The sequence below is a fragment of the Rhinopithecus roxellana genome, chromosome 4 (assembly GCF_007565055.1).
Source record: "Rhinopithecus roxellana isolate Shanxi Qingling chromosome 4, ASM756505v1, whole genome shotgun sequence".
NCBI classification, from domain to species: Eukaryota; Metazoa; Chordata; class Mammalia; order Primates; family Cercopithecidae; genus Rhinopithecus; species Rhinopithecus roxellana.
This window is the reverse complement of record NC_044552.1, coordinates 30,951,311-30,963,437: the sequence shown is the minus strand read 5'-3', so window position 1 is coordinate 30,963,437 and position 12,127 is coordinate 30,951,311. Positions and strand designations below refer to the sequence as shown.

General features: G+C 44.7%; 1 protein-coding gene across 1 annotated transcript in view; it reads right to left on the bottom strand.

Moving 5' to 3' along the window:
• The window catches only part of TBC1D22B (TBC1 domain family member 22B), a 75,985-nt gene that overhangs the window by 17,568 nt on the left and 46,290 nt on the right, over window positions 1-12,127 (bottom strand). The window contains exons 9-10 of the mRNA XM_010389709.1: window positions 3,261-3,367; window positions 2,396-2,471 (exon numbers count right to left, since the gene is read on the bottom strand). Coding sequence (XP_010388011.1) covers window positions 2,396-2,471; window positions 3,261-3,367 — 183 coding nt within the window. The remainder of the gene's footprint in view (window positions 1-2,395; window positions 2,472-3,260; window positions 3,368-12,127) is intronic.

Sequence of the window (12,127 nt, the reverse complement as noted above, 5' to 3'; positions counted from 1 at the left end):
GGATGTGAACACTGCCAGCGAAAGGGGCTCACAAACTCCACTCAAGGGCAGCCTCTTCCACTGATGTATGAAGTGATTCACCAGAAAGCGCTTCACCATATTCAACAAAACCAGCTGCCTCCTCACTCCCACCTCTTGGTGTTCGTGTGGTGTTCTCAGGTAAGCCCAAATAAACCTGACTGCTGTTCTACATGACAGCTCTCCAAATAACGCTTAGTGGGATTGTTTTCTAAATTACTGTCCTCAGTTTCCTAACCTATAAAACGGGAATAATCACTCACACCTCAGAGGGTTTCAGGGAAGATAAACAAGAAAACACAAGTAAAGTGCTTACAGTGGCACCTGGCACGTGGTAAATATTTCAAACAATTCTTAGAAGAACTATGAACAATGGTTATGGCCAGGTGCCGTGGCTCATGCCTGTAATCCCAGCACTTTGGGAGGCCGAGGTGGGCGGATTGTTGAGCCCAGGAGCTCAAGACCAGGTTGGGCAACATGGCAAAAGCCTGTCTCTACTAAAAATACAAAAATTAGCCAGGCATTGTGGTGCACACCTATAGTTCCAGCAACTCGGGAGGCTGAGGTGGGAAGATCCTTTGAGCCAGGAGGTCCAGGCTGTAACGAGCCAAGATTGCACTCCAGCCTGGGTGACAGAGCAAGACTCCATCTCAAAAAACAACAGTTATTTCTGGGGAGAAGAATTTAAGGAGAGGAAGGATTCCTACCTTATCACCCTGGCTGGAGTACAGTGGTGCGACCTTGGCTCACTGTAGCCTCGACCTCCTGGGCTCGAGAGATCCTTCCATCTCAGCCTCCTGAGTAGCTGGGACTACAGTCGTGTGCCACCATGCCCAGCTACTTTTTAAATTTTTTGTAGAGAGGGGATCTCACCATGTTGCCCAGGCTGGTCTTGAACTCCCAGGCTCAAGTGATCCTCCTGCCTCGGCCTCCCAAAGTGCTGGGATTACAGGTGTGAATCACTGTCCCCAGCCTGTTTAAATTTTTTTAAATGAGGAAGTATTACTTCTACAATGCAAAGAAACATCCAAGATATATATACACTTAAAAATCCACTATTCCAAAGTACTATGCCTTTATGTATCATGTACTTGTAAGGGCGGAAAAAATAAGGATAGGGCAGACAGTGGCAGAAACCACAGCATCTGCTTGTTGGAACCTGATTGATGACCAGCCTCTGGCAGCCAGCTTATCCCCCAGAAGAGGGCAGCATACACCCTGTGCTAGGATAGGCTCCAGTTGAGGGATGTCAGAGACCTGCACCTGGGGCCCCACCATGAGGGCTAACAGCTGGGCCAGAGTGATAAGACACAGCGGAAAAAAACATTCCACATGTGACATATGGGAAGTAACTGTGAATAAACAAATGGGTTCAGAAGATTGAAATGTTGAGTCAAAAAACAGAGTGAGTGGAACAACTCAAGGAAGGTTTTCATGAAAAGAGAACCTGGGAAAGAAGAGAGAAAGATATACAATGTTGGGGTTGGGGGTGGGCAGCAGGTAGGGAAGAAAGGCTTTGCTTGGGTGAAGCAGAAAATCCAATGAGTAGGAAAGCCTGGGAATAACATTTGTTAGCTGGTGTCAGGACAGGCAGAGTCCTATGGGGGCTACTACAACTTAACTAGTGTTAGAGATCCCACCAACTTCTCTCCCAGGGCCTCAGTTTCTTCATCAGTCAACAGCAGAGCTTCCTGAGTTGTCCTTTCATTCTAACATTCTACAACTCTAGGCTAAAGCTGAGGAATTCCATAAGGCTGTTCCTCAAAGACATGTGCCTTAGGAAGAGCCACATCTCAATTTCCCCACTCCACACAAGTCCTGGGAAGCTGTGTAAAGTCCTTCTCGGGTATCAGCCAGGCCCGAAGACTCCGTGTCAAGCCCAGGAGTTCTGAGTTACATCACAACATGGAGGACAAGGCCGGATGACAGGCTGGATGCTGAAGGCAATGGAGAGTCATGGGAGGCTTCAGAGCAGAAGAGGGATGTGGCCAGAACAGAGCTGCAGAAAGATGCAGTTGTGTGACAGATAGTTTGGAAGAGAAGAGTATGGAGGAGGCAAGTCCTCTGAGAAGGAAGCTGAACCAGAGCTGTGGCTGGGGAAATGGGGAAGGGGCGTACTGAGGAGAGCTGCTGAAGGAGAACCGATAGAGACTGGTGATAGGAAACCAAGGGGCAAGAAGAACTTGAGATAACAGCACAGTTCTCACTTTGCCTTCCTGCTGAGATGTGGAAGGATGCTGGTGCTGCCAGCAGCACTGAGTGCACTGGAAAGGGTCATGGCTAGGAAGACAGCTGAGGAGAGGACCCACAAGTACAACCGGCTCAAATCAGAATCAACTGTGCTATTGCTAGAGAACTCTTCTCCCTCTGAACCTACCATCAATCCGGCTGACAAGCTCTTCCAGTGCCTTCACCTTCTTCTGGATCCCTGGTTGTGCAAAGGTGTAGTTATCCTGCAAATGACATAGAGCCCAGGATGAACATGGACTCTAACTTGTGCTACCACCTGACATTCACTGAAACAAGTTTAAAAGTTCAGGCTGTTTTCCAAAACTAGTACCAATGGCCAGTGACAGTGTTCTGGGAAACAAAGAAATCTACAGAACAACAGTGTAGGGGGAAAGCCCAATGGAGCCCTACAGTGTGGAAGCAAACCAACATGCTTGGGGTGCAGGGCAGAAAGGAGCAGTCTACTTCAATGACAAAGCCAAGGCAACATGGAGATTTCTGCAGACTCCAAGGGACATGACACCATCACTGTTTTGTTTTTGTTTTTGTTTGAGATAGGGTCTCACTCTATCGCCCAGGCTGGAGTGCAGTGGTGTGATCATGGCTCACTACAGCTTTGACCTCCTAGGCTCAAGCAATCCTCCCACCTTAGCCCACTGAGGACCTGGTACTACAGGCACATGCCACCACGCTTGGCTAATTTTAAAATTTTTTGTAGAGATGGGGTCTGTCTATGTTGCCTAGGCTGGTCTTGAACTCCTGAGCTCAAGCGATCCTCCAGTCTTGGCCTCCCAAAGTGGTGGGATTATAGGTGTGAGCCACCGTGCCCGACCCACCATTGGCTGTTTGAAAGCTGTAAAGCTAATGAAGAAGGATAGAGAGGGACCAAAAGGAGGAGAAGCCATAGTGGGTGGGTGGGTGGTCCTGCCTGATACAGAAGAGCAAGAGTGAAACCAAAGGCCTGCTGGGAGCCCCTGGACCTAGATGCTCCCACAAGGGCAGAAGCAGCTCACCTGGATTCCATCCAATAGCTTGCTCATGCACCAAAAGCTGTCAGCCTCAATGCTTCGCAGCATGTCTTGGGACAAGTTGGTCACGTCAAAGTTCTCCACATCCTCTTCTGTAAAACAAAAGGTGAAGAAAGTCCAGAGGTCTTATCTAAAAATAGAGAGAGAAAGATAGATTCGAGTGTCTTCAACGGGGTCTTTAGCACCAAGTGAGGACCAGGCTAACCTGATGTTAAGAAACAAGGGCCTGCCCCTCTACTCTCTGTGTCAGGTGGACAAATGTGTCCCAGGGAAGTTCTTGAAGATCTCATTACAACACTGGACAGGCCATTTCTCACACTAGTCCCATCAGGTTCAACATATCTTTCTCTTCCTTGGTATTTGTTCACTCAGTTTTAGAATATGATACTTCAGGTCTCATGTTCAATGAATTATACTCAGCTCCCTGAAGATGGCCTGGAAAATGTCTTTGATTTCAGCTCAGTGAGCTGTCTAGCACACTCACACTCATATGTAGGGAGAACAGCTAGGATCAGAAAGCCCCCACAGTTTATTTTAAAGATGGAATTCCCAAGTTCTGGTAAGGCAGACCCACAGTCTTGCCACTCAGAGGAGAAGGTATGCATGTAAAGGAAAATGAGTCAAGCCTGTGAGTGCTTCTAGGACTTAATTCCAACAAGATGGTATTTCTCAAGATGGGTTCTGCAAAACATCAATCCTACACGACACTCAAAAGGGGGGGGGGGGTCGGGTTCCACAGACAAATATGGTTGGGAAATGATGCATTAGATATCCCCATCTTGGAGATTAGCAAAGATCACAGAACACAAAAGGGTTTGAGAAGTTAACAGAAATTCTGCATTAAGTAAATCTGCTTAACTTGTTTATCCAGCATTTCCCAAGTTTATCTAGCCACGAGACCTCTTTGGAGAGGATTATTTGTTAGCTTCTCATGGAAACCTCCCACTGAGTAACAGGAATGAGAATCTGTCTCGTCTGAGATGCAAGTGAGGAAAACATAAGCAGCCTTCCAGAAACCCGAAGAAGGAAAAGAAACCCGAAGAAGGAAAAGGCTATGTGATGTGTCCTTCCTAGCCCGTGTTTAACTCCCTCTTCCTGTCACAGAGAGGTGAAGTAGTAAGAAGCGCTGTATTTGCCCAACAAGAAAGGCCTCTGTGTATGTCTGTCAGAGGCCACACACACACACAGTCAAGCCCTTGAGTTCTCCACCAGACAGCTTTTCTCCTCAGACCTACAACCCCTATTCTGGAAACAGATGTTCACTGCAGTCCCTTGCGCTACAGAGACATAGGCATCAGACAAAATGTATTCAGAATCTAGCTTTTTCTTCTTTCTTTCTTTTTTTTTGAGACAGGATCTCACTCTGATGCCCAGGCTGGAGTGCAGTGGCATGATCTCGGCTCACTGCAGCCTTGACTTCCCAGGCCCAGATGATCCTCCCACTTCAGCCTCCCAAGTAGCTGAGACTACGGGTGCACACAACCACGCCCAGCTAATTTTTTGTAATTTTTGTAGAGATGAGTTTTTGCCATGTTTCCCAGGCTGGTCTCAAACTCCTGGACTCAAGTGATCCTCACACCTCAGCCTCACAAAGTGCTAGGATTACAGGAGTGAGCCACTGTGCCTGACCCCAGCCTTTTCATTTCTAAGAATTGTTACTAAGACCTATAACTGAACCTCCTTGAGATAACATGTAACAACTCTTGGATTCTCATCCTGTTTGAAAAGCCATTTTTAAAATGAACATGGAGGCTGGGGGAAAAAAAAAACCCTCTTGAGAAGGGTGGGGTGCTTTATCAGAAAAGCTATGACTCTACGAATGACCTAAAAAAAAAAAAAAAAAATCCAACTTGAAGGCCAGCTGCAGTTAATATACATAAAGTGCTAAATACAGTGCCTGGCACACAGTAGGCACAATATAGCTATCTTAGATGAAATTTATTAGGAACTTGTAATGATATAAAAAAGCATGTCACAGTATTAAGGAGAAAAGAGGGGAAAAAGTATTTATGGCATACTTTCTTACTGTACATACAATATTTATATGTTTATATAAGCACAGAGGAAAGACAAAACATCGCAAGGTTTATAGTATTTATTCCCCAGGTGGTAAGAATGAAGGATTTTATTTCCTTAAAGCTTTATTGGACTTTTCAAAATTTCTATAATAAGCAGAATTTTTATAGTCATTTTACATGCACAGTATCTTAGAAAAAAAAAGAGCCACAACTGACTACATCTGCCGTTTATCACCAAAAAAGAATAAAGAAGATTTTGTAAAACAACACTAAACTTGCAGAAACTAAAAATCTAGATAGCATATAAAGATCAGTTTGAGAAATCACATTTTATTTTTGAGACAGAGTTTTGCTCTTGTCACCCAGGCTGGAGTGCAATGGCACGATCTCAGCTTACTGCAGCCTCTACCTTCCAGGTTCAAGCAATTCTCCTGCCTCAGCCTCCCAAGTAGCTGGGATCACAGGCATGAGGCACTATGCCTGGCTAATTTTGTATTTTCAGTAGAGACGGGGTTTCACCATGTTGGCCAGGCTGGTCTCAAACTCCTGACGTCAGGTGATCTGCCTGCCTCTGCCTCCCAAAGTGGTAGGATTACAGGTGTGAGCCACCATGCCCAGCCGAGAAATCATATTAAAAAAACTCTTTCAGGAAATATCATTTTTCTTTTATTCCTATTATTCCTTTTATTATTTTTCTTGCATTCCTATTATTCCTTTTATTCTTTTATTGTATCCTAACTTAAACATTTACTGTGTAGTGGTTTTTGTTTTTTTATGTATGTAAGTATATATAGATATTTGTGTTCTTATATATGGAAGTATATATACACATTTTAAAATATATGTAAGTAAATTTTATATATAGATCTACAGATCTAGATATCTACATACAGATATAGATATATATATCTATAGCAGTCTATAGATCTCTGTAGATATCTATAGAGATATACTTACATCTATTTAATATAGACAAAGCTATATTAAAATATAATTATATTATATATAATTATATTTCATTTATATTTCATATATATGAAATATAAATTTCATATATGAAATATAATTATAAACTATATAAAATAATTATATATTTTATAATATATATTTACATATTAAGTTTAAATTGTTTTACCTAATATTTTACATTATGTTTTATATTATATTTTAATATTATATAATTAATTAATTTAGTTAAATGATACTGGGCTGTAAAACCCAGTTCAGGATCTTCCTTTGACTTTTTGCTTCATGTTACATTTCTAAGGTCTGTGTTCCTGTACATGCCTCTAGTTCATTGCTGCATAGTGTGCTTCCATCACACTTTATCCATTCCCTCAGGGATGGATATACCCAGGTTGCCTCCAACTCTTATGACCATAAACAATGCTCCAAGGAACTGTCTCCTTTGAGAACTGCTCTGGGTCACAGGCTCAGGCAGACTCTTCTTCAGGACTAATCTCACAACAATGCACAAAGGAGGAGAGCCCTTTCCCTATTCATGAGCATGACTTCTAATCCATCCTAGGCAGCAGCTCCCTCTTTATGAGAACAGGGTTGTTGGAAAAAAGTGAAACCCACAAGGAAGGATCGAGACAAAACCACCCCCACTCCTCATACACATTTCCCAAAGGAAGATCCAGAGCTCCATAATAAATTGAAGGGTCTTTTCCAACTTGGGCATTTTAGGATTCCAGAACATTGCAATGTAAATACAAGCAGAATTGGAAACCGCACATGGCAGGGTAAAAAGAGAGCAAGAGCCCCAGTTCCTGGGGGCAACAGGATCATCGCTGTCACATCAGCCCTAGTGACCTGTGGCTTTTTTGTCAGACAGAATAGCAAGCACGTGGCTAAGACTCTGGAGCCAGACTGCAGAGCTCAAGTCCTGGCTCTGTCACTCAGTAGCTATGTGACTTTGCACAAATGACTTTACTTTCTGTGTCTCAATTCTCATCTGTTAAAGTGGTAATATCGGTACCAATGTCATAGGATATCTTATGGATTAAATAAGTTAGTTAACATATGAAAAGTGCTAACAACAGTGCCTGGCACAAAATAAGCATTACATAAAAGTTAGCTGGCATAATTATTATTGTTACCAAAGGAACAAATACACTTCTATCTTAGTTCAGCCACTGGCACTTTTTTTTTTTTTTGAGATGGAGTGTTGCACTGTCACTCAGGCTGCAGTGCAGTGGCGCAATCTCGGCTCACTGCAAGCTCCGCCTCCCAGGTTCATGCCATTCTCCTGCCTCAGCCTCCCGAGTAACTGGGACTACAGGCGCTCGCCACCATGCCTGGCTAATTTTTTGTATTTTTAGTAGCGATGGGGTTTCACCATGTTAGCCGGGATGGTCTCGATCTCCTGACCTCGTGATCTGCCCGCCTCGGCCTCCCAAGTGCTAGGATTACAGGCGTGAGCCACCGCACCCGGCACTTTTTTTTTTTTTTAATTAAGAGACAGGATCTTACATTATTGCCCAGGCTGGTCTTGAACTCCTGGGCTTAAGTGATCCTCCCACCTCAGCCTCCCAAAGTGCTGAGATTACACGTGTGAGCCATCATGCCCAGCCAGCACTGATATTCTGGATCTATATTATTCATAGCCAAACTTAATCCTAACTGATATACCTGCCATCCCAAAACATACTTTAAAAATAAGTCAGTTTTAAAAGTTCTCTACTTCTGCCTTTCGTCTTAAGGAGGAAAACCTGACTAACAACATGAGGTCATAAGTTGGTAAGGTGCCATGCTCGGTAACTGTACCCACTCCAAACCTTTAGCCATCTAGGGAGCAAAGGGAACAACAGACAAGGCACTGAACCCTATTTTGGGGCCCTGAATTGGGGGCTGTTGTTTGCCCATTAGCCCTTCGTTTTCACAGCCAGTGAGATAGCTCCGCAGCACTTCAGAGAGTGGGAGGGAGGGTTTAGTTCTATTTTTCTGCCTGCTGGGAGGATAAAATTCAAACATTTAGTCAAAAACTGTGAGCTGAGTACACCAGCAAAAAGCAGCGGAGAAAGGGAGGAGCAAATGCTCTCTGAAGGGCTTCATTCAGCATAAACAATCTGTTCAGAAGGATCATTAAGCGTCCACTTGAGGAAATTCAACATATAATTGAAGCTGAAATGGGAAACCGTGCCAGCAGTGTAGTCTCGAGCGAGGGCAGCATCTTTGGTTGTCATGACAGAGCATACAGCAGCAGGACTCAGATGGGAGGAAACGAGATTTGAAGGGATATTTTATGGCTATTTTAAGAGGCAAGGCATCCAAAAGGAGGAAACCCAAAAGCTCTTCATAAAAATCAAATTGGCCACTCTGGGCCTGACAAAGAACATGCTTATTTATTAGCTGATGAAATATACTTGAGTGATGGCTCCAGTCAACTGTTTAGTTTTTTAAGAACTGAGCCCCAGTCCTAAAAAATCAGCTTAATATATGCCTGAAAAATTCCCTGACAGCTTTGGGAAGAACTGGTTTTGCCTACACTGACAAGAGTAACTTGTCTATTCACTGCTCTAGGCATTTCCCAGGAACCATCTGTGATCTCAGGGCAATTTCTAGATGTGATCTGGTGGGCCAGCATGATTCAACCTGACCAGCCGGACCAAGAGGCTCCAACGCCTCAGCTACAGATAGCCTGTTTTCCAAAGCCTCTGGTTTACCTGATCCGGGTCCTTGTTGTTGTTGTTGTTTAACTGGACTCATAAGAATACCTTGTGTAATATTTTCTGGTAACAGGCTGGGTGCTGCGACTCACGCCTGTAATCCCAGCACTTTGGGAGGTCCAGGCGGGTGGATCACAAGATCACGAGTTCGAGACTAGCCTGGCCAATATGGTGAAATCCCGTCTCTACCAAAAATATAAAAATTAGCTGGGTGTGGTGGTGGGCACCTGTAGTCCCAGTTTCTCAGGAGGCTGAGGCAGGAGAATTGCTTGAACCCGGAAGGCAGAGGTTGCAGTGAGCCGAGACTGCGCCACTGCACTCCAGGCTGGGCGACAGAGAGAGAAGACTCCGTCTCAAAAAAAAAAAAAAAAAAAAACAAAGAAAAACAAAAATGTCTGCTAACAAAAGTAAACTGAGAAAAATAGAAAATCCTTTTCAACCATACATCTAAAGAACCCGTTAAAACAGGAACAAATATTTCATCCAGAAAAAAACAGTTTTAAGAAAACCGTCAAGAATTCATCTTATTACTTCTTTTTTTTTTTTTTTTTTTTTTTGAGACGGAGTCTCGCTCTGTCGCCCAGGCTGGAGTGCAGTGGCCGGATCTCAGCTCACTGCAAGCTCCGCCTCCCGGGTTTATGCCATTCTCCTGCCTCAGTCTCCCGAGTAGCTGGGACTACAGGCGCCCGCCATCTCGCCCGGCTAAATTTTGTATTTTTTTAGTAGAGACGGGGTTTCACCGTGTTAGCCAGGATGGTCTCGATCTCCTGACCTCGTGATCCGCCTGTCTCGGCCTCCCAAAGTGCTGGGATTACAGGCTTGAGCCACCGCGCCCGGCCTCATCTTATTACTTCTATGTAATAATTTTAAACTGGTTCAAGCGCTATATATAAACGCAATATATATATTGTTGGGTGTTATGCATCTGGCATTTTCAGGCAAGTACCTCATGGGAGCAGCTGAGACAGTAACAGCACTGCAAACCTGTAAGCATAGAGAGGGTGGAGAGGCCCGTCACTAAACCTGGGAAAGCCAAACCACCTGACAAAGACAGGGGAAACTGGTCTCTGAGAGAGACGGCCACTCCAATGAGATGGTTGGAGGAAAGACTTATTCTGAGATTCCCACGGAGAAGAGACCCACTGGGAGGTAGTTCTGTCTCGCGAGGCCCATGTTTCTGACTGTCAGAGGAGATGTGCTATTTTGAAGATGCTGCTTAGCTGACCATACAGCATTCTGACACTGTGCCTGTCAATCAGGGTGGTGACTATTAACTTGGAATAATACATGAACTCTGGCTGCTCAGTATGGGATAGCACAGGTATACGTGTATCATGATGCCCTGGTTAAAATTAATTTTAAAAACCAACATACCACCAAGTTTTCACTATTTTCCTTAAGTTGCTGTATTACTTTTACTTTTATTTAGCAAACATTAGTTGCTGCTGGTTAAGTCAGCCTCCTGACATTGGCTATAGGATCCCAGATTATACGAGCCCAAACTCTGAGTATTCGGGCTATGGGGTAAAGGAAGAGGAGGCAAAGGAAAGGCAAGGTCCAGCACATACTTAACCTTCCAGGACCTGCCCAAAGACCATTCCCAGAGATGGGCAGCCTGTTACTAAGATGCTGTGGATGTGAACAGACTCTGGGAGGCTCAGGACCCCCAGTGCCAATGTCAGCTGTTCATACCTCAACTTCTCCTGTTATGATTTCTCACTTATCCCTGGGGTCAGATAAGGGACAGACAGCAAATGCGTACCACACCCTGCTCAGCTCCCTGCCAGGGTAGAGGACCAGGCTAAGTCTTATAGTCTCAGAAATGATAAGCCACAACTTGCCCTTGGAGAGCTCACCTCCTGCAATGATAGGAAATGCAGCACTGGACACCCCACCAAACGCACACACTGTCCTCAAATGTCACTGAAAGCAGCTCAGCATCCTGGCTGGGCTGTCTCCACACACTGCTGGGAAGACCCTCAATATTTTCAGCTGCCTATCACACAGGAGACTACTTCCTCTATGAAGATGGGGCCAGGAGGCAGCTTGAGTCCCAAATAGGGTGGCTGCTAAAAATTCAGCATCAAGCCCACTCCCCACCAATTCCCTCCAAACCAACAACATTAAAGTGGAAAGTTCTTACTGTATGATTCAATTTAGATAAAGCTTAGAACTAGGCAAAACTAATCTAGGTGTTAGAAATCAGTAAAGTAGTTACCCTTGCAGGGGCAGGGGAGGAGAGGACGGGGTAGGGTAACTAGGAGGGAACACAAGGGGACTTCCGAAGTTCTAGAAACATTCCATGCCTTGCTGTGGGTGCTAGTTATTTTGGGGAAATTCATCGAACTGGGCATGTATGACAGATGCACTTTTCTTTTCTTTTCTTTTTTTTTTTTTTGAGATGGAGTCTCGCTCTGTCGCCTGGGCTGGAGTGCAGTGGCCGGATCTCAGCTCACTGCAAGCTCCGCCTCCCGGGTTTACGCCATTCTCCTGCCTCAGCCTCCCGAGTAGCTGGGACTACAGGCGCCCGCCACCTCGCCCGGCTAGCTTTTTTTGTATTTTTTAGTAGAGACGGGGTTTCACCGTGTTAGCCAGGATGGTCTCGATCTCCTGACCTCGTGATCCGCCCGTCTCGGCCTCCCAAAGTGCTTGATTACAGGGATTACAGGCTTGAGCCACCGTGCCTGGCCGATAGATGCACTTTTCTAAATATACAATTTAATATAAAGTTCACATTTTAAAAAGCAGAAAAGGAATATCCTCTTGAGACAATAATAAAGTTTGTCCAGTTTCATCTCTGGCCTAGCCAGACAGGGAAGAACAGAATGGGCGAGCTGATGTCATGTGCAGTGTCAGATGTAAGATGGAGGATGCTGCCTCCCAGGACTACAGCAGTGCCCTGCACGTGTGGGTGCTCATCAAAGACTTGTTGACTAAGTGGTGGTGCTCCACTCCATCTCTTAGGGGAGAGAGAACTTCGGCTAATTCAGCACAGAATCAGAAAAGTGTAACTCACTGCCCTCCAGTGGCCAAGCCTGGTGAAACTATACTCATTTCTGGGTATTCTGCAGTTATCATGGAATTTTCATTCTCTCATTCATCTGGACATGTGTGGAATGCCTATTTTGGATGCCAAAATGAAGGTACTGGGGATATGAAGATG